Source organism: Natator depressus, chromosome 2 (genome assembly GCF_965152275.1).
Source record: "Natator depressus isolate rNatDep1 chromosome 2, rNatDep2.hap1, whole genome shotgun sequence".
Classification (NCBI taxonomy): domain Eukaryota; kingdom Metazoa; phylum Chordata; order Testudines; family Cheloniidae; genus Natator; species Natator depressus.
Window position 1 is genome coordinate 55,971,841 of NC_134235.1, and position 20,626 is coordinate 55,992,466.

The 20,626-nt window shown below is 38.5% G+C and overlaps 1 protein-coding gene across 2 annotated transcripts in view; it reads right to left on the reverse strand.

The window, feature by feature from the left end:
- Positions 1-8,224: 8,224 nt before the first annotated feature.
- The window catches only part of TERF1 (telomeric repeat binding factor 1), a 32,351-nt gene continuing 19,949 nt past the window's right edge, over positions 8,225-20,626 (reverse strand). Inside the window, exons 6-10 of one of the 2 annotated variants that reach the window (XM_074944235.1) lie at positions 20,129-20,238; positions 18,398-18,463; positions 16,226-16,329; positions 15,205-15,278; positions 8,225-8,852 (exon numbers count right to left, since the gene is read on the reverse strand). In XM_074944235.1, the coding sequence (XP_074800336.1) occupies positions 8,694-8,852; positions 15,205-15,278; positions 16,226-16,329; positions 18,398-18,463; positions 20,129-20,238 (513 nt within the window). In that variant the 3' untranslated portion in view covers positions 8,225-8,693. The remainder of the gene's footprint in view (positions 8,853-15,204; positions 15,279-16,225; positions 16,330-18,397; positions 18,464-20,128; positions 20,239-20,626) is intronic. The other variant, XM_074944236.1, reaches the window with a different exon arrangement.

Here is a 20,626-nt window from a genome sequence, read left to right on the forward strand (position 1 = left end):
CTGATGTAATAGGTGATTGATCCATCTCAAAGTAAAAATGCTCATTTACTTTAAAATTGTATCTGGGTTACAGCAGTGAAATAAGTGACTAACTGTACTTGAACCACTGTTCACTGGCTAAAAGTCTTGGGTACGATTTTCAAAAACACTGAATATTGGTCTAGCTCTCTTCCCACTGATGAACTGACACTTAAAATTCCCACTGTAATAGCGCTGAACAAGAATGAATTGCAGGTATCTCCACTCCTTGCTTTCAATACAGCATCTGTCTTGGCTGCTTGACTAGTGTAACGTTATGGAAGACAAGTCTCCTATTGCAGCACAACACTAAGTTTGCCCACTCCTGAAATCATGGACACCTGATGCGACAGGTTTTCTTTAGTTTTATAAAAAGAAAAGGAGTACTTGTGGCACCTTAGAGACTAACCAATTTATTTGAGCATGAGCTTTCGTGAGCTACAGCTCACTTCATCGGCTCTCACTGCCGCGAAGAGTAGGCAGGCCGCTGCGGTGCGCCTTGAAGCCTAGGGCGCGGGCCCGGGTGGTGCCGCCGCAGATGCAGATCTTGGTGGTAGTAGCAAATATTCAAACGAGAACTTTGAAGGCCGAAGTGGAGAAGGGTTCCATGTGAACAGCAGTTGCTCGCTTATCTTAGGACTGACCCACGTTCACCATTCCAAAGGGACGAGCGATGGCCTCCGTTGCCCTCAGCTGATCAAAAGGGAGTCGGGTTCAGATCCCCGAATCTGGAGTGGTGGAGATGGGTGCCGCGAGGCATCCAGTGCAGTAACGCAACCGATCCCGGAGAAGCCGGCAGGAGCCCCAGGGAGAGTTCTCTTTTCTTTGTCTCATGGGCCCAATGCTCCAGCGCCATCCATTTTCAGGGCTAGTTGATTCGGCAGGTGAGTTGTTACACACTCCTTAGCGGATTCCAACTTCCATGGCCACCGTCCTGCTTATGCTCAAATAAATTTGTTAGTCTCTAAGGTGCCACAAGTACTCCTTTTCTTTTTGCGAATACAGACTAACACAGCTGCCACTCTGAAACCTTTAGTTTTATAGGTTCATGGACTCCAAGGCCAAGGGGACTATTGTGATCATCTAGTCTGACCTGTATAACACTGGCCACAGAACTTCCCCAAATTAAGTCCTGGAGAATATCTTTTAGAAAAGCACCCAATCTTGATTTAAGAATTGTCAATAGTGGAGAACCTGCCATGATCCTTGGTAAATTGTTCCACTGGTTAATTACTGTTATTGTTAAAAATGTATGCCTTATTTCTAAGCTGAATTTTGTCTGGTTTCAATTTCGAACCATTGGATTGTGTTATACCCTTTCTCTGCTAGACTAAAGAGCCTATTATTAAATATTTGTTCCCTATGTAATACTTAGAGACTAATCAAGTAAGCCCTTACCTTCTCTTTGTTAAACTAGAGTGAGCTTCTTGAGACTATCACTAGAAGGCATATTTTCTAATCCTTTAATATCACTCTTGTGGTTCTTCTCTGAACCCTCTCCAATTTATCAACATCCTTATTGAACTGTTGACACCAGAATTGGATGCAGTGTTCCAGCAGTGGTTGCATCAGTGCCAAATACACAGGCAAAATAACCACTCAACTCTTACTTGAGATTCCCCTATTTATGCATCCAAGGATTGCATTAGCCCTTTTGGCCACAGGATCACTGAGAGCTCATGCTTAGCTGTTTGTCCACTACAACCCCTAAATCTTTTTCAGAGTCACTGCTTCCCAAGATAAAGTTCACCCCCATAGAGTAAGTATGGCCTATATTCTTTGTTCCTAGATCTATATTTACATTTAGGCTACTAAAAATGCACATTTCTTAGAATCTTAGAGGTCTGTATACTAATGCGAGAAGTATGGGGAATAAGCAGGAAGAACTCAAAATGCTAGTAAACAAACACAACTATGACATAGTTAGCAACACAGAAACGAGGTGGGATAATATGCATGACTGGAATATTGGTATAGAAGGGTACAGCTTGCTCAGGAAGGACCAAGCAGGGAAAAAAGGGAGGAGGCGTTGCCTTATGTATTAAAAAATGTATACACTTGGACTGAGGTTGAGATGGAAATAGAAGACAGACTTGTTGAAAGTCTCTGGGTAAGGATAAAGGGTAAAAAACAACGGTGATGTCATGGTAGGGGTTTACTACAGACCACCTAACTAGAAAGAAGAGCTGGATAAGGCTTTTTTTTTTTTTTTTTAAAACAACTAACAAAATCACCCAAACCACAGGACTTGGTGATGGGGGATTTCAACTACTCAGACTACTGTTGGGAAAACAACACAGCAGGGCACAGATTATCCAACAAGTTCTTGGAATGTATTGGAGACAGTTTTTTATTTCAGAAGGTAGAGAGAGCTGCTAGGGGAGACACTGTTCTAGATTTGATTTTGACAAATAGGGAGGAACTGGTTGAGAATTTGAAAGTGGAAGGCAGCTTGCGTGAAAGTGATCATGATATGATAAAGTTCATGATTCTAAGGAATGGTAGGAGGGAGAACAGCAAAATAAAGACAGTGGATTTCAAGAAGGCAGACTTTAGCAAACTCAGGGAGTTGGTAGGTAAGATCCCATGGGAAGCAAGTCTAAGGGGAAAACCAACTGAAGACAATTGGCAGTTTTTCAAAGAGACATTAAGGGCACAAGAGCAAACTACCCCACTGTGTAGGAAAGATAGGAAGTCTGGCAAGAGACCACCCTGATTTAACCAGGAGATCTTCAAGGATCTAAAAATAAAAAAAAAAGTCCTACAAAAAGTGGAAACTAGGTCAAATTACAAAGAATGAATATAAACAAATAACACAAATATATAGGGACAAAATTAGAAAGGCTAAGGCACAAAATGAGATCAAACTAACTAGAGACATAAAGGGTAACAAGAAAACATTCTACAAATACATTAAAAGCAAGAGGAAGACCAAGGACAGAGTAGGACCATTAATCAATGGGGGGGGGGGGGGGAAATAACACAAAATGTGGAAATGGCAGAGATGCTTAATGACTTCTTTGATTCAGTTTTCATCAAGAAGATTGGTGGTGATTGGACATCTAACATAGTGAATGCCAGTGAAAATGAGGTAGGATCAGAGGCTAAAATAGGAAAAGAACAAGTTAAAAATTACTTAGACAAATTAGATGTCTTCAAGTCACCAGGGCCTGATGAAATGCATCCTAGAATACTCGAGGAGCTGAAAAGTCATGGAAGACGGGAGAGATTCCAGAAGACTGGAAAAGGGTAAATACAGTGCCAATCTATAAAAAGGGAAATAAGGACAACCCAGGGAATTACAGACCAGTCAGCTTAACTTCTGTACCTGGAAAGATAATGGAGCAAATAATTAAGCAATGAATTTGCAAACATCTAGAAGAAAATAAGGTGATAAGTAACAGCATGGATTTGTCGACAACAAATCATGTCAAACCAACTTGATATCTTTCTTTGACAGGGTAATAAGCCTTGTGGATGAGGGGGAAACACAGTTGACATGGTATAGCTTCACTTTAGTAAAGCTTTTGAAACTGTCTTGCATGACCTTCTCAAACAAACTAGGGAATGCAACCTAGATGGAACTACTAAGGTGGGTGCAAAACTGGCTGGAAAGTAGTAGAGAGTAATTACCGGTTGTTCACAGTCATGCTGGAAGGGCATAACAAGTGGGGTCCCACAGGGATCAGTTCTGGGTCCGGTTCTGTTCAATATCTTCAGTGATTTAGATAATGGCAAAGAGAGTACATTTATAAAGTTTGCGGACAATACCAAGCTGGGAGGGGTTGCAAGTGCTTTGGAGGATAGGATTAAAATTCAAAATGATCTGGACAAACTGGAGAAATGGTCTGAAGTAAATAGGATGAAATTCATGGACAAATGAAGGACAAAGGCAAAGTACTCCATTTAGGAAGGAACAAATCAGTTGCACACATACAAACTCAGAAATAACTGCCTAGGAAGCAGTACTGCAGAAAGGCATCTGTGGGTCATAGTGGACCACAAGCTAAATATGAGTCAACAATGTAACATTATTGCAAAAAAAAAAAAAAAAAAAAAAAAGTGATCATAATTCTGGGATGTATTAGCAGGAGTGTTGTAAGCAAGACACGAGAAATAATTATTCCGCTCTACTCTGCGCTGATTAGGCCTCAACTGGAGTATTGTGTCCAGGTCTGGGCACCACATTTCAGGAAAGAAGTGGACAAATTGGAGAAAGTCCAGAGAAGAGCAACAAAAATGATTAAAGGTCTAGAAAACATGACCTATGAGGGAAGACTGAAAAAGTTGGGTTTTTTTAAGTCTGAAAAAAAGAAGACTGAGATGGGACATGATAATCAATTTTCAAGTACATAAAAGGTTATTACAAGGAGGAGGGAGAAGAATTGTTCTTCTTAACCTCTGAGGATAGGACAAGAAGCAATGGGCTTAAATTGCAGCAAGGGAGGTTTAGGTTGGACGTTAGGAAAAACTTCCTGTCAGGGTGTTAAGTACGAGAATAAATTGCCTAGGGAGGCTGTGAAATCTCTGTCATTGGAGATTAAGAGCAGGTTAGACAAACACTGGTCACGAATGTTCTAGATAATACTTAGTTCTGCCATAAGTGCAGGGGACTGTACTAGATGATCTCAAGGTCCCTTCTAGTCCTATGATTCTCTTTGCTTGGGTCTACCTTACCAAGTGATCAATACCACCATGAATCAGTGACTTATCCTTTTCATTATTTAGCACTCCCCTCAATTTGTGTCATCTAAACTTTTCAGTGATGAACTTATATTTTCTTCCAGGTCATTAATAAAAAAAATTAATGAGTGTGAAGCTAAGAACTGATCCCTGCAGGATCCCACTAGAAACACCCATTTAACGATGATTTTCTATTTACAATTACATGTTGAGACCCATCAGTTAGCCAGCTTCTAATCCATTTAATGTGCACAAGGTTAATTTTATATCCTTCTAGTTCTATAATCAGAGTATCATGCAGTTCCAAGTCAAAGTCTATGTATATTGCATAAATGCTATCATCTCTATCAACCAAATCTGTAATTGCATCAAAAAAAGGATATCAAATTAGTTTGACAGGATCTATTTTCCATAAACCCATGTTATATTACCCTCATTTAATTCTTGGTTGAGTCCCATAGCAGCCTCTCTTATCCTACCCAGGATTGTCATCAGACTGACAGGCCTATAATTACCCAGGTTATCCCATTCATCCTTTTTAAATACTGGCACAACATTAGCTTTCTTCCAATCTTCTGGAACTTCCCCAGTGTTCCAAGACTTGTTGAGAACTCAACATTAATGGTCCTGTGAACTCCTCAGCCAGCTCTTTTAAAACTGCTGAATGCAAGTTAACTAGACCTGCTGATTCAAAAAGTGTCTAAACTTTAGTAGCTGCTGTTTTAACATCATCCTGAGATACTAGTAGAATTGAGTGTTATGATATGACTACATATCATATCATATCTTTCCCCCAAATACTTATTGAACATTTCTTCCTTATCTGCATTATTATTGATAATTCTATTTCAATCTAGTAATGGACCAATGCCATTGTTAGGATTCTCTTTGTTCCTAACAGACACTTAAAAAATCGTCCTTATTTTCCTTAACGCTGCTAGCCATAGATTTCTTCTTGTATCCCTTTGCTTCCCTTATCAATTTTCTCAATTCGAGTAATTAATATAAATCAGAAGCTATCAACATTCCTTTTAAAAAACAAACAACTGCCTTCACTTCCTCTCTGAACCAGGTTGGTTTAACCAGAATGGCCTTCTTCCTTGATTGTAGCGTTCTGGGCATCTAGTAAAGTGGTCTTAAATAATTCCCAATTATTTACATTTTTACTAATTAAGTTCTTCCTCTAAGATGATTTGGCTCAATCATTTTCAGCTTTATGAATTTGGCCCTTTTAAAGCTCCATGTATATGTGTCACTGGTGTGGACTTTATTCTGTTTGCACTTGATAAATGTGATCAAGTCACAATCAATCACTTGTACTTAAGTTACTATTAATTTTTAGTTCTCTCGTGAATTCCTCTTTACTTGTCAAGACAAAGTTAGAATTCCCCCATGTTGGATGCAACACTTGTCGAGTTAGAAATTGTCATCTATAATATTTAGAAATTCCAAGGATGTTTTAGTACTGGCAACATAAGAGTGCCAGCATGTGTCACTGCAGTCCAAGTCCCCCACAATCATTCAGCTTTTTTCCCTATGCGTTGTTGATAATACGTAAGAAGCCAGTCAGCCTGCTGCACAGTACAATCTGGTAGGCTGCAGCAGACACAAACTAATACCCCATATTGCGCTTTATCTGTTAGGACACTGATGCATAAGCGTTCAAGATCATTTTCTTCTGAGTTATAAGTTACTTGGAAACAGGTAAAGCCATTTTTGACAGAGTGCTACTCCCACACCCCGGTTGCCAACTTGATCCTTCAAATAGGCTTTAACCATTGATTTTAACATTCCAGTAATGGGAATCATTCCAACAAGTTCAGTAATGCCAGCTAGATCAAATTTATGCTCATAAATGAGCAATTCCAATTCCTCATTTGTTACCCAGGCTCTAGCATTGGTGTATAAGCAATTTTTTTTTCCTTTATGACTTGATTCCTTGATTTTGTTCTCTACATCTTGATTTTGTACTGAATGCTCATTCATACTCTTCTTTTTAGGCTCCCCCTTTATTATTAATTTAAACACCTTCCTGACTACTCTGACCAGTCTGTCCCTGAGAAGATTAGTCCCCCTTCTATTGAGGTGGAGGCCATCCAAAGTATAAGGTCCTCCCATCTCTGTAGAGGGCGGACCAATGTTCAACCCTACACCACTTATCTAGCCAGCAGCTCACTTCCGGAATCTTTTGACTTCTGTTTTCCTTTGCTCATGGGACAGAGAGGATCTCAGAAAACTGGTTTACACCTGAACTCAGGAGCTCTGATGGAATGCTGATGTATGAACTAGATACAGCAGGAAATCTTATTTAGAAGTCTCAAACTTCTGACATTCAGTATGGTGGCAGGAGGAAGGTGTTCAGGAGAGAATTATTGTGAAGAGCCTAATGCAACTTGTTAAAAGAGCCTCAGAATAGGCAGCTCACCATTGAAGTAGCCGTTTGTCATCGTGAACCATGGCTATCTGCCAGACCCATCATGGTGGTACTTGTCTAACCCACAGAAGTTGTGAAAAGGCAACTTAATGATTCCACAATAATTTTTAAGACGACCTGGTGGACAGGGAAGTATGTGTTTTCTCCTTAATCTACAAAGCCTTTTCCTTGAGATTTTGGCATTCTGTACCACAGGTTTAAGACTGGAAGAGACAGCCAGATGCTCCCTAAAAGGCAATAGGTGGCACACTGTGCTGCTTAGGGAGCACTCACTCTTTTCATATGAGCTAATAGCATCCTGATGCACTTACATGAGCTGCCCTTCCCAGAGTTTATCTTCACTAGTTGACGGTGAGAAAATACAGAAGCAGCCCTCTGAGCCAGCTATATCATTCCCTATGCGCAATGGCCTGCCATGTGTCAACTAAACAGGCTACCGAACCGTATGTCTCAAGCCTTCCATATCCTGACTGGTAGAGTCATACTAGAGAGTCAAGGTTGCAACTGGGGGATGGGAGAACAGAGACCCACAAGAGGATTACGTGACCTACAAGTGATAGGTACTATCACAATATTACTCCCCACTCCCGTTCCACCTCACCCCAATTTCCTCTTCTGTGAAAGAAGAGCTAAGATTAATTTTCAGTTGTGCCAGCAGCATAGGTAACTTCAAAATGGCATCTTTACAAATGGAGCAATGCCGTGAGTATTTCTATTAAAAAAAACCACTTGCATTGCTAATTTAAGATACTTTGCACAAAAATCTTGCAGACCATTTGGAGTCATGCCTGCAGATAAATAAGTGTACAAGCCACTTTGACCAAGATATCTCAAGAATGAAATGCTGGACAGAGATCAAAAAACATCACATTGATGCTGCATGACCTACCTTAATCTGATTCTCTTTGAGGATTAAACAAACTGTAATTGCTGATGCAAGCCTTTATGATGTGACTAATCTCTAAATGCTTTGTATTTTGGGTACAAATACAGCATACTGTTTTACATTCTATTTACAGCTTTAATATTATATAATTAGTATTTTACAAATTAAGTAAAACATTTACATTTCATGAGTGATAACATCCACTTTATACAGATAAATGCCATCTTTTATGTTAAGTTACATATCTATACTCAAACAAGAGAGAGGATATACAGATGATGTATACCTTTTATTATTGTGGTTCCACTTTCAGGATGCTAGTTTTGAGACTTTGCCTTGCCCAACCAGAATTAACAAGCTACAGTACCTTTGCTTTGCAGAATTAAAAATTCAAAATATTAAAACATTCTAAAGGAAAAAAAAAAAAAAAAAAAAAAAAGAAGAGCTTACACTATCACTTATTGCTTTTCCTAGTATATACATTCATAGAGAGAAACATTAGTCTTACATTACTGTAAGAATGAATTCACACACAGGAAGTTCTTTTATATCAACTTAAACTGCCCACAACACTTTATAACCAAAATTATTGGGAAAAACTAGATAGGTGTCCAAACATAAATCTTCACGGGAAAAGTGGGGTAGGAGTTGAAGTTAGTTCTTACTGTCCAACTAAGCAATGTTTTGCTTGATCATAGTTCTCCATCTGTCTTTTAACATGACACTGGTTCGGTTGTTGAAGTCATAATGAATCAGAATTTTATTCCAATTTCCCACTCCAAACTTCTTTACCCCATTCTTCAGTCTATTGTCTTCTTCCCAAGTCCATCGCTTTAGAAAGATAACAATTGTACACTAAATTTTCTCCGTAGAAAGTTCTAATTTGACACATTTAGTATAAATACCAGAAATGTATGAAAATATTGTTTATATTTCACTTATTAGTTTACATGTATTCATATAATGCTACATTAAAGGTAGTACAATTCTACATTTTCAGGTTACATCTGATACTTTGGGAGATATTTTCCTGTTTGGGTTTGGTGGATTTAAATAGATAGCCCTTTAGAATAAATACATTTGGGCTGCTGAAGTTTCACATAGAATGTCACATAATAAAGACATAGGTGCATTTTGAAAATGCTACCCAATGTCTGACTGGCTTTCAAAATTTACTAGACAGGCTCTTGAAAATTTTATCAGTGATGACCAAGACTAACATTAATTGACATGCAGAATGACCATTCAGACAACAGACAGTACTTAGTCAATATGATATATAGGTAGCTATTTCTGTGACAGTTTCACTTGAGAAATAAGTATCAAAAGCAGATGCTGTGTACCAACAGCAATGGCATTTCAAATGTTAGTTTTTATATGTTTAGTACTTTTTATCCAGGATTTTAAATACAAGCACGTGTATATTATTTCCATTTAAGACAGAGGTAAGCAACTTGCTCAAGGTCAAAGCAACTACCCATCTGACATCTAGTCATGTGCACTAACCAGAAGACCATGCTACATCTAAACTAATCTAAGACTACAGCAGTATATTTAGTGTATTTTGCTATTAATGCAACTATAATGATAGGCCCACAAGTACAAAATTAAACATACAAAATGCATCGAGTTATCAAATATGACACAAAAGAACTTCCAAACCCAACAAAGCTAGAAACCCTCCCAACTCAACCCTCAAAAAAGTCTTTAGTCATAGAGTTAAAGACCAGAAAGGACAACCAGGTCATCTAGTCTGACCTCCTGTATATCACAAGACACCAACACCACCTAGCACCTGCACAGTAAAAAACAACAACAGAAATTAGACCAAAGTATTAACTGTATCAGGCTGGATAAAAATCTATGATTAAAAAAAAATTTAAAATTGATTTTTTAATTTAAATTAAAGCACAGGTATACTTTTAAAATAAACCTATTTAAAATTTAATTTGAAACTTACTATAATTAAAATTAAATAAAAAATATTAAGCAGCACAAATTTTCTTTTGAAGATCAAAGTAAAGAATTGGTGGAAGTCACAGGCTAAGCACCTGGAATCAGACTTTGTTGAAGTGCTAAACTAATTTCTGACAGCAGTAGCCTCTTCTGTCAGAGAGAATATTTTCTTCATTTCAGTTTATTCAACTACTTCAGTTCAATTATTAGTTCAGGGTGGCCCAACTGGTGGCCAATGGGCCACTTCTGGTGCTCATGTTGTCCACTCCCCAGCAGTAGCTGCCTGGAATGTAGAGAGCATTGCAGTGAAATGCTGCACATGCCAGAAACCTGCTCTACAAAATGGCATCCTTCGCATGGCATGACTTCTCACGTACCATGAGTGCGAGGTCTCGCTGCATGGAGGATGTCATTTTGTGCTACAAAATGGTGTACTCTGTACAGTAGGTACTTGTACATATAGTTCATGTGAGGTCACACTGCCTGGAGGACACCATTTCATTTCTGTATTTGGCATGCGGAGGTGCTGCACAACTGCTCATGCACCCCATGTGACTGAAAAGTTGATTCAGTCAAGAAACCAACTGGGAGTTGCAAACCAGGAAAGCTCTTTTTCTTCTTCTGATCTATGATCAGTGTGAGAGGATGAGCTCTATTAGTTCTAAAATCTTGAAGGAAAATCAGTTCAATTTACTAACTGCAGATAATACTTTGTTTTATTCAACACTTAGCTTTGAATGAAAAACATGTTTTGATAAACCCTTTTCTTATGTATCCAGCATATTTAAGATTTTTTGTATTAAATAAAACTATTTAAAATGCTATTTGTGTGCAATTTTAATCAAATTAGAATTTCCATCCAACTAGAACTTGACTCAAATCACAAGTAAAAATCTAGTAAATCCACCATTTTTAAACACTTAATATATAAATGATTAATCTGAATAAATGAAAGAGGAGCTATATAATTTCTTAAATAACTGTATATAGATATGGTGCATCCTCCTGATTAGTAAAAAATAATACCAAGCTCAGTGTAAAGGCTATGTTTAGATGAAAAAAACCCAACATATTGGAATGGTTACCAACCAATGAGAGTCAACCTTTCTTTAGGAAATAACTAAAAAGTAAAAAGGCAAAAGATACAAAATGTATTTAAATCAATCAAAGTTTCCTGTTTACTTATTTAAATCATGATTAAAATTGGCAATTTAAAATCAATCCACCAGGAAGTAAACACAATGTTCTTGCAATACACTACCACAGCAACTTAACTCTCTTTTGGACAAATGTAAACGTGAACAGGAAAAGAAAAATCCAAAACATAGACCTTCCTCTGGGAATTCCCTGCTCTCAAAACATACAAATCTAGGGGAACTGTCAGCTCAAGTGTCCCAGCTGATCTCAACTTTCAGGGTAAAGCATGGAGGGGGCCAACTTTTAATATACTCTAACTATAAAGCCTGTTACGTTTCAGGTTCAGACATCTCAAATTCCATCCAGAAACAAATGGGAAGTCAATGGAATCTAGTTTTATAGCTCTAACAGGTACCATTTCATTCATAAAAAAATGAAGCAAACCATTTGGGAGTTTATAGCCCTACTAAAGGCTCACTTTTAACTAGCCTTCCAATGCTGATGTCCACTCCTGAACCTTACCAGTCTCTCAAACAGCATATTCTATACAGAATTAAACAGATTTTCAAATCACAGAAAAAAAAGTAAGAGGGAACTAAAATATTCTCATAATTTTACTGTTTGCATCATCCCTCGCTGTAATATATCTTAAGTAATATTGTAAGCTGCTTAGAGGAGGAATAGCAGTATGCCTTCTCTGTCCACTAGAGAACTAGGCAACAGCAGTAACAGTAACTGGCAGATTTCAGAATTGGATACTACCTCCCTCTGCTTTTGCCCTGTTCTTTCATAAGGTGAACACATTTTTAATGTAAATCTAAATGTACTCATCAGTTGTCATTTTTCACCCCAGGATCATAAAGAGTTTTAATGATAAAGGAATAACTCTGTAAGGGTGAGTTATTCTGGAAATGCTACTAGAAGGATAACCATAGCAGTGCTAGCACACTAAACTACATGATTTATGTCACCAGACCCTTTCTTACTACTATGTATTATTTAAGAATCACATTGTGATAGCAACCAGAAAGTACCAATAGGATAGGAGCCTGAGCCTCATTCTGTTAAGTGCTGTAAAAAACACAGACACCATCCCCACCCTGAGTTTACAATCTAAAAGTTGCTCTCCTAAAAATATTTACATTTCTATTTCATATAAATTGAATTTTAGTTTAAAATGTCAAGCTTCCTCATACAGTTTGAGTGTCCCCTTCCAAGCCCATTCCTAAAATGTAGGATGAAGGACTCTACAAACATTGGGACTCAATAGCTTAGATTTATTGAGGGCTAGATTTGTTCCAGGTTAATGATGCTAGTTACCACCCGTTAAGCCAAATGGCGAATCTGGCCACAAAAAGAGCAAGCCAGTACTGACCCAAATTGAAAAGTTGGTGACAAATAATTACAAAAAGCAAAACTAACAGTTTAAATCCTCTGTGATAAGCTACTACAAACTCCTCTTAAATCCTTTACATATAATTGCTCTTTGGAAACCAGTATTACACATCCTTGGAAGTTAAATTGAATCCTCCCCACCAACCTGTCCAAAAAAAATCTAAATTTTCTTCTGAGACACAAATAAAGGTCCAATTCTGGATCCCTTGCTTCAGCAGCAAGCCCCACTGGTTGCAGTTGGGCTACTCATGGCACTAAAGGACCTCTCACACAAAAAAGGGGTATAAAAGGGAGCTCTCTAGCACCGTAAAATAAGTAAGTGGCACTTGCATCTGTAGAGTTCAATTTACTACTGAAAGGCATTAGAAATTACAGAGGATTCTCCTTTCAATAGCGTTGCATCAGACTAAAATGTAGCTTAACTGAAAAATGTTGCTATGAAAAGCTGAAAACGGGCACTGAACCATTGCAACGAAATGCCATTACAAAACAAGAACAAACAAAGCCAACATTGAAAGAGGGACTGCATGGAAAAGGGAGTTCTAAAAGTCAACAACCCTTTCTGTGACATTCACAGCATTCTTTTATGCATGCAAACAGTCTTATATAACCCACATAATTATGTGGATGAGCAGACTCAACTTTTTGGAATACCAAAAACATTGCTCTGTGTAATATGGATACTAAAAATCCCACTGACAAGGACTACTGCACAGAAATAGCTAGGTGATAAAGTATGCATTCTATAGGTTCATGAGAGCAATTGTGTAGAATTTGAATTTTTCTCTTTCCATTCTTTATAAGAATTTAGGAATTTTTCCCATCCCCTACCAACTTTTATCCATTTCTGTCTGTTGTTGGGTTTCTGCATTTTTATAGGGTTGACTTTACCACATAGTTAGGAACTGTAACCATCATAGCTTCTAGTCTTTCTAAGGTATCTGTTCACAAAGATCATTAAAGTCAGCACAAGTCTGGGAAAGGTGTTTATAATTAACTACTGATGCAGAACTACCATAGCAAAGAACAAAATATTGATTATATATATATAGTTTTTCTGTATTAGTGAGGAGTGCAAACTTAGCACCAGGTGCAGTATAAGTGGGTTTTTTTTTTTTTAAATCATGTGGCAATGTGCCAATATTCTTCATGTCATTAAGTGGCAGTTTTTGCTACCTTCATCAATAATGAAACAAGAGGAAAGGGGGCGCTGCTTTGAGCAATTTGGCTATGTTTCTGTATGAAGGGAATAAATATTTTAAGGCAAACAGATGCATTGTTAATGTGCCCCTCTAAAATTTTGTTTTGATAAAACATCTGTAGGTTCTAAGGAGATTGTAAAGTTTTTGCCATGGTTAAGCTTTGCTTTGAAATAAATTGTGTTTCAAATCAGTGTTTTAATGTGGTGCCTGTTCCCATATCTAGTCTCTGGGGGGTATGGATTTTGGTGGCTTAATAATGGATCTCTCATTAGTAGATGGTCTAGTTTGAGGATTGGATGTACCTGTAAATTTAACCAGTACTTTGACTTCAATATAGGCTATTAAGGAAGGGAAGAATAAAGGAGCTAGAAGGACATCTATCTACAGCAGTGGTTCCCAAACTTGTTCCGCCGCTTGTGCGGGGAAAGCCCCTGCCAGGCCAGGCCGGTTTGTTTACCTGCTGCGTCCGCAGGTTCGGCCGATCGCGGCTCCCAGCGGCCGTGGTTCGCAGCTCCAGGCTAATGGGAGCTGCTGAAAGTGGCGCGGGCCGAGGGACGTACTGGCCACTGTTTCCAGCGGCTCCCATTGGTCTGGAGCCGCGATCAGCCAAACCTGCGGACATGGCAGGTAAACAAACTGGCCCGGCCCACCAGGGGCTTTCCCTGCACAAGCGGCGGAACAAGTTTGGGAACCACTGCTCTACAGTAAACTGATAGGAAAGTTCTTTTCTCTAGTTATTCTTAAAAATTTGAGTCACAAAAATAAGTTCATCTTTTCCTGATGAACTCAAGGTAAAAGGATGAAACAGCTTGTGTCAGGCTGTTGTAAATGACAGTTTGGAGACTCAAGATTTACAACAATCTCTTCAGAGTGCCCCTCTACGTTGAAAACTGAAGCCTATATTTTAGCTTTAAGAGTTAGAAGATTTTCATCATTATTTCGAACATCATGACAGTCATTTCAAAAAGTTTACTGTATACCAGATGTATTATTTCAAAACAGTAGTAGTCTTGTTCCCAAGCAAAGTCAAGTGCACTTTAAATACCCTTTTCATAACATCCCTATATTAAGGTCATATTTCTAGGTTTCCCAAAGTTAGGTGGTACTTTAGTTGGTGTCTGATGTAACTAGCGTTTAAAATAGTGACTACAAACAGATTTCTACATTTTCTTCATGGATAAGGCCTTTATGAAATGCAGCATTATGGGAAGTTGCCTGTTATCAGACTACTGTAATAGGTTTACTTTGAAAACTTCATCCCAATTATGGAGCACTTTGTTCACTAAGGTGACAGTCCAACATTAAGCCACTGCATGACAAAATCATGGGTGCTGGCTTGTCCAAAGCTCCTGCCAGGAACTGCTGTCTTATAGCAACATGCTGCACAGTAACTAAAGTTGGAAAGAATGCTATGTTACATTTCCTCTGATGGAATACCCATACATTTTGTAGATTAATTTTAGGTCCATTTATAGCATAAAACCAATACACACCTGCTTCTTTCGGCGAGTTGGCCTGTGAGACAGAGATTTTCCATCATTTTCAATGTTCTGCAAATCACTGAGACCTAAATTAATAAGTTAAGCACACAAAGATCAATAAATGTCAACGTTCTGAACCCAATTCTCCACTGTAACATTTACACCCGTGAGAAGCAAGAACAAAGTGAGTGTAGAATATTACTGTTTGATTTGTTAGCCTTTACATCTACTTTGGACTATTGTAAGTGTCTATGTGGGATAAGCACAGTAGAGAATCTGACCGTCTGTTGGGGTACTCAAAAAAGAAGGATACTTACAAATGGCCACTAAATTCCTGTAAGAGATTGTACCAGTAAAAGAATTTTACTTGTACTTTAAATATTTAACGAACAAGAATTCTGAACAGCATTAAACATTTCTCCATTACTACAAATAAAACAGTACAAAATCTACCTTGTAACTATTTACATGCACCTTTGACCACCTACCCATCTCCCCTGCGGCTTATTTTAACATCCTAAATCTGTGCAGCTTTGCCACAGCTGTCTTTTATTAAAAAGCTAGCCTACCTGTTTCTTCCTCCTCCCCTACAAAATGAGGAATTTCTCCCCAGAATTACCCTGGCCAGAGATCCAGGACAGACACTACTAACTGATTTCTTATAAATAAAATATACTCTAAAGTGTGATAAATCATGAAGTGGACAGCATAATCAGCTGTTTCCTAGATCTTTTGGTTGGTTGGTGACCTCAAATCATTTTGCAAAATTTTAGCTCTTGAAGTTTTAGAACTTGGCCCCCAAATCTGAAACCAGGCAGAATCCTGAGGCACCGTGATTGCGGCTTTCCTGTTCCAAATGCAGACAAAAAATGGTGGAGTACTTGAAGAACAAGCTAATAGCAAATTTCAAGGGAGGAAAACAGTCATGTAGAGGTAATATTTTGAAAGCCCATGAGTGTCAAGAATTTATCTGTGAATTGTTATATTGCATTCGGTGTACCACAAGTCTTAATGAAAGCCACAGCATACTCACTTTGAAGACAACTGGTATTTCTGTGTTTTGTTATCCCATTAGAAGACACATTTTCTAGCTTCCAGAGGGTGTGGTGTGCTAAGGAATAAAGGTGTTTGCGTGACCTGCAAGATACATAAAGATATAACAACTAGACCTGCTGAAACATTCAGGAATATGTGTGACGCAGCTATGCAAGCTGATTTTTCGGTTTGGTTGCTGAACTGAAAAAACATTTTTTCCAACTGAAACCAAATTTTCATTTTTTCTTGGCAAAACAAAACATCAATCTGAAGTGACATTTCAAAACTGTTAGTTTCGAAAGTTTCAAAAGAAACAGTTACCTACATTTCCGTAACTGCTGTTCTTTGAGGTGTGTTGCATATGTACATTCCACTAGAGAGGTGTTCGCACCCTCTTGCAAAGATGTCAGATTTTTTCCCCCCCTCAAAGGTACCCATTGGGGCAGCTTGAGCGCCCTCTGTCGCCACGTGGCACTGCGTGCTGGTATAAGAAGGCAGAGCCACCCCAACCTCTCTCTTCCTTCGTGCCCATTTGACTCCACTAGAGAGGGGAAGGCAGGCAGATTGTGGAATACACCTCAAAGAACAACTGTTGCGGAAAGGTAAACTGTTTCTTCGAGTGATTGCACATGTCAATTCCATGTAGGTGACTCTCACGGAAACAGCTATGGAAGTGGGTTCAGAGTCCATCTAAACAGTGATCACAGGATCACCTGTCTGAAACTGGCATCGTCTCTGCACTGACAGTTGATGGTGTAATGAGAAGTGAAAGCGTGGACTGATGATCAAGTCGCTGCATTACAAATATCAACAATTGGTACTCAAGCCAGGAAATCTGCAGAAACTGCTTGTGCTCTAGTAGAATGTGCCGGTTCTGGACATGGTAGGGGTGTGTTACACAGTTGGTAGCACAAATGGATACAGGGAGAGATCCAGAAGGAGATTCTCTGGGAGGAAACTGGATTGCCCTTAACTCTATCAGCAACTGTGACAAAGAGCTGTAAAGAAGTTTGGAAAGATTTAGTGAGCACTCGGTAGAAAGCTAATGCTCTTCTCGCATCCAGTGAGTAAAGTCTTTCTTCATGCTTGTGGTGATGGGGTTTGGAAAAAATGTTGGCAGATATCTTGGTTAACATGAAAACTAGAGAGACTACTTTTGTAAGGACCTAAGGGTGTAGATAGAGATAAACCTTATCCTTGTAAAAATGGTATAAGGTGGTTCTGATACTAGAGCTCTCAGCTCACCAACTCTTCTGGCTGAGGTGATCACTACTAGGAATACTACCTTCATGGAAAGGTGAAGGAAGGAACAAGTCACAAAAGTTTCAAAGTGGAGTCCCGTTAGACTAGTCAGGGCTAAATTAAGGTCCCCAAGAGAGATGGGGTCCCGCACTTGAGGGTATAGTCTGGCCATGCCCTTCAGAAATTGACTAACAATGGGGTAGGAGAAAAGGGGCCTATTATCCTCCCGTATACGGAAAGCGGAGATAGCAGCCAAATGTACCCTTAGGGAACTAATGGTCACATTCTGTTTTAGATCTAGAAGGTAGTCCAGCGCAGCTTTCAGGGGTGCTTTGTGAGGAGACACAAAGGGGCAAAAATTGTGGATTGGTCCTGCATTGAGCAGGGGGTTGGACTAGATGACCTCCTGAGGTCCCTTCCCACCCTGATAATCTAGGATTCTATGATGAGCCCAAATGGAGAAGCACTTCCACTTGGGCAGGTAAGTGATTCTAGTTGAGGGTTTTCTACTATTTAGAAGTACATTCTGGACAACTATCACTGGCGGTATGAAGGAACTGAGGGGGATCGGGGATAGCTCTGCCCTCTTATACCAGCACGCAGGGGCATGTGGCTATAAAGAGCCCTCAAGCTGCCCGATGAGTACTGCCGAGGGAAAGAAAAAAAAGAATCTCCAACATCTGTGCATGAGGTGCACACAAATCTACAGTGGAACTGACACATGCCATTGCTTGCAGAAGAAGAACAAGCTGTTTTTACTTTTTCAAAATTTGTTTCCTCATTTTTTTAGTCAGCCAAGACTATTCAAGAATTTGGGATGAATTCTCAAAGTTTTGGTTGCCTCAAAATTGCATTTTTTGGCAAATTTCCCATCAAAATTTCACCCAGCTCTAGTGACACACAGCAACAAAAAAAAAAAATTCTCTACCTTTTTAGAGGTTCTCTTGCATTCTCTGATGATTCATTTGCAATACTTCTTTGATCTTCTAGATTACTGAAGGGGAAAGAAAAAAAAAAAAAGACAAATGTTTAAAAGCCAAAAAAGTCATCCCCTAGACTTCAGCCCTTCTGTCTAGACAAGTAAACTTATCCTCTCTAATAAAACTTCTAACAAAGTATACAAAGGTTAGCTATGTAGAACCATTAACCTCCTTAGAGACCCATTAGCAGCCTATCCTTAAATCTACCCAAAGCATTAAAAAAAAAATAGACCAGTGGCAATCCCCAGGCCTGCCAAAAAACAAGAATATGTGACTAAATATAATACATGCTTAAAATTGAAATATTAATTATAAAGAAGTCCTTCAAAGAGTAGTATGCCCATATTTTCAAACTTTAATTCTAAACACTTCTTATAGACAAACTATGGAAACCATTTGTATTCTTCAACTAAATCTTCCCTATCCTGTATTCTATCACTCTCTCTCAAGAGATGTAATCAGCGTAAGGCACCATCCTTACAACATTTTGCAATTACTCTTCACTAATAGTCTAATCTGCATCCAAGTTACCTTCCTTAGTGAAATGTTCAGATCAAGCATAAGAACAGTAGCAGTGAGGACTACATCCACAATGAAGATCTAGCCCACCATCTTTCTCAGTAAGAAACAACTTGTAGCAGATCTAGGATTTCAATAATCACCACAGCACATTCAGTCAGAATGAAAAGTGACTGGCCTTCAAGTTTAGTCAGTCAAACTTCCACAACATTCCTCATTATTAAAAAGCACATCAGTGCTTTCAAACAGAAGCGTTAAGAAGTTCAACTGATTTGGAGTAGAGCAAACAGTTTTTTAGGTTACTGGTTTGGAAGAGACCCAACTACTTTCTACACTATGACTACAACTAGTAAACAGATGACCTAATTTACTAGAGTCATCAGTGAACTAGGGATGGGTTCCTCCCCTCCACTTTGGCAGAAGCATACCAGGGCATGAAACCCTCGTCTCCCTGCTCTTTCCTCTTCATATACCAGTATGTCCCGAATTTGAAGGGCAGGACTAAAAAAGCTTGAGCATAAAGAAAAGTTAAAATAGATTTCAATGTTTTTAACTGTCACAAGGTTTTGTTCTCTGACAACATTTGTTCAAGTTAAAAACGTGCATCTTCAACAAATAGTTACCAAATCCGTGCCAAGCCCTACCAACTTGTTTTCTGTTGGACATTACCTTTTGGAAGAATTCTTTTACCTCCTTATAGTAGAGCCCTGCGCGGGACTATTTTTTTTAATTCTGCTCCCGTCCTGCCCCTTACCTGGTCCCACATTGTTTCTTGCATTTGTATCCTGCTCCCACCCACAAAAAGTTAGATCCCACAAGAGAGATTAGCCCATGCTACTAAAAACAAAAACAAAACTACAGTTGGTTAATATATTGTAAAAAAATGGAATTCACACAATTTTTACCACTAAAAGAATAAACAAATCTTGCTTAAATCATGTAAAAAAGCACTTTAACTCAGACAAGTCTCTTCCTAGCTCTCACTTAGTCTGAGTATTAAAACCTTTTTTTTTTTAATAAAGTTTCCCCACAAATTGCTGCAGTCTGTTTTTGTTTTTTTTTTTGCAACCCACAACAAAGTAAATTTTACTCACTAAGCTAATTTCAAGTACCACTGATAAATTCTTACATGGTTACTGGTATGATGCTCAGTTACAAACCTTTGTTCTGTTTCCAAATTACTTTCATTATTTGTTTCAATAATATTTCCAGGTTTATTGTGAGACATTGTTGCTTCCAATCTTTTAGTCTCCACCTCTTCTGTGGCTGCCTATGAGGATTGTAAGAGCAAGTGATACATTTATTTGAACATAAACTGCAGCTAAGTAACAACATATATTACTGTTACAACACCTGAAGTAGTTACTTTCAAGACATTTCTAATAGTAACATTTCACCATTATGATAATGCTACTTTGAATATATTTCATTAGGTTACGCATAGAACTAAAGTTCCATCAGAATACTTATCAAAGTTCAATAACCAAAGACATTTTAAGAGAGGAACACATTTGATGCTATGTGCATTAATAGTTATACATGTTCAAATAAACAAGGGTATGCGGGAGATGCACGTTTTAGAGCAATTCTAAGGGAGCAAATATTATAAAGGCAGATTCAATGATACTGCTTGTATGAATAGATCATACCGGCTTTCT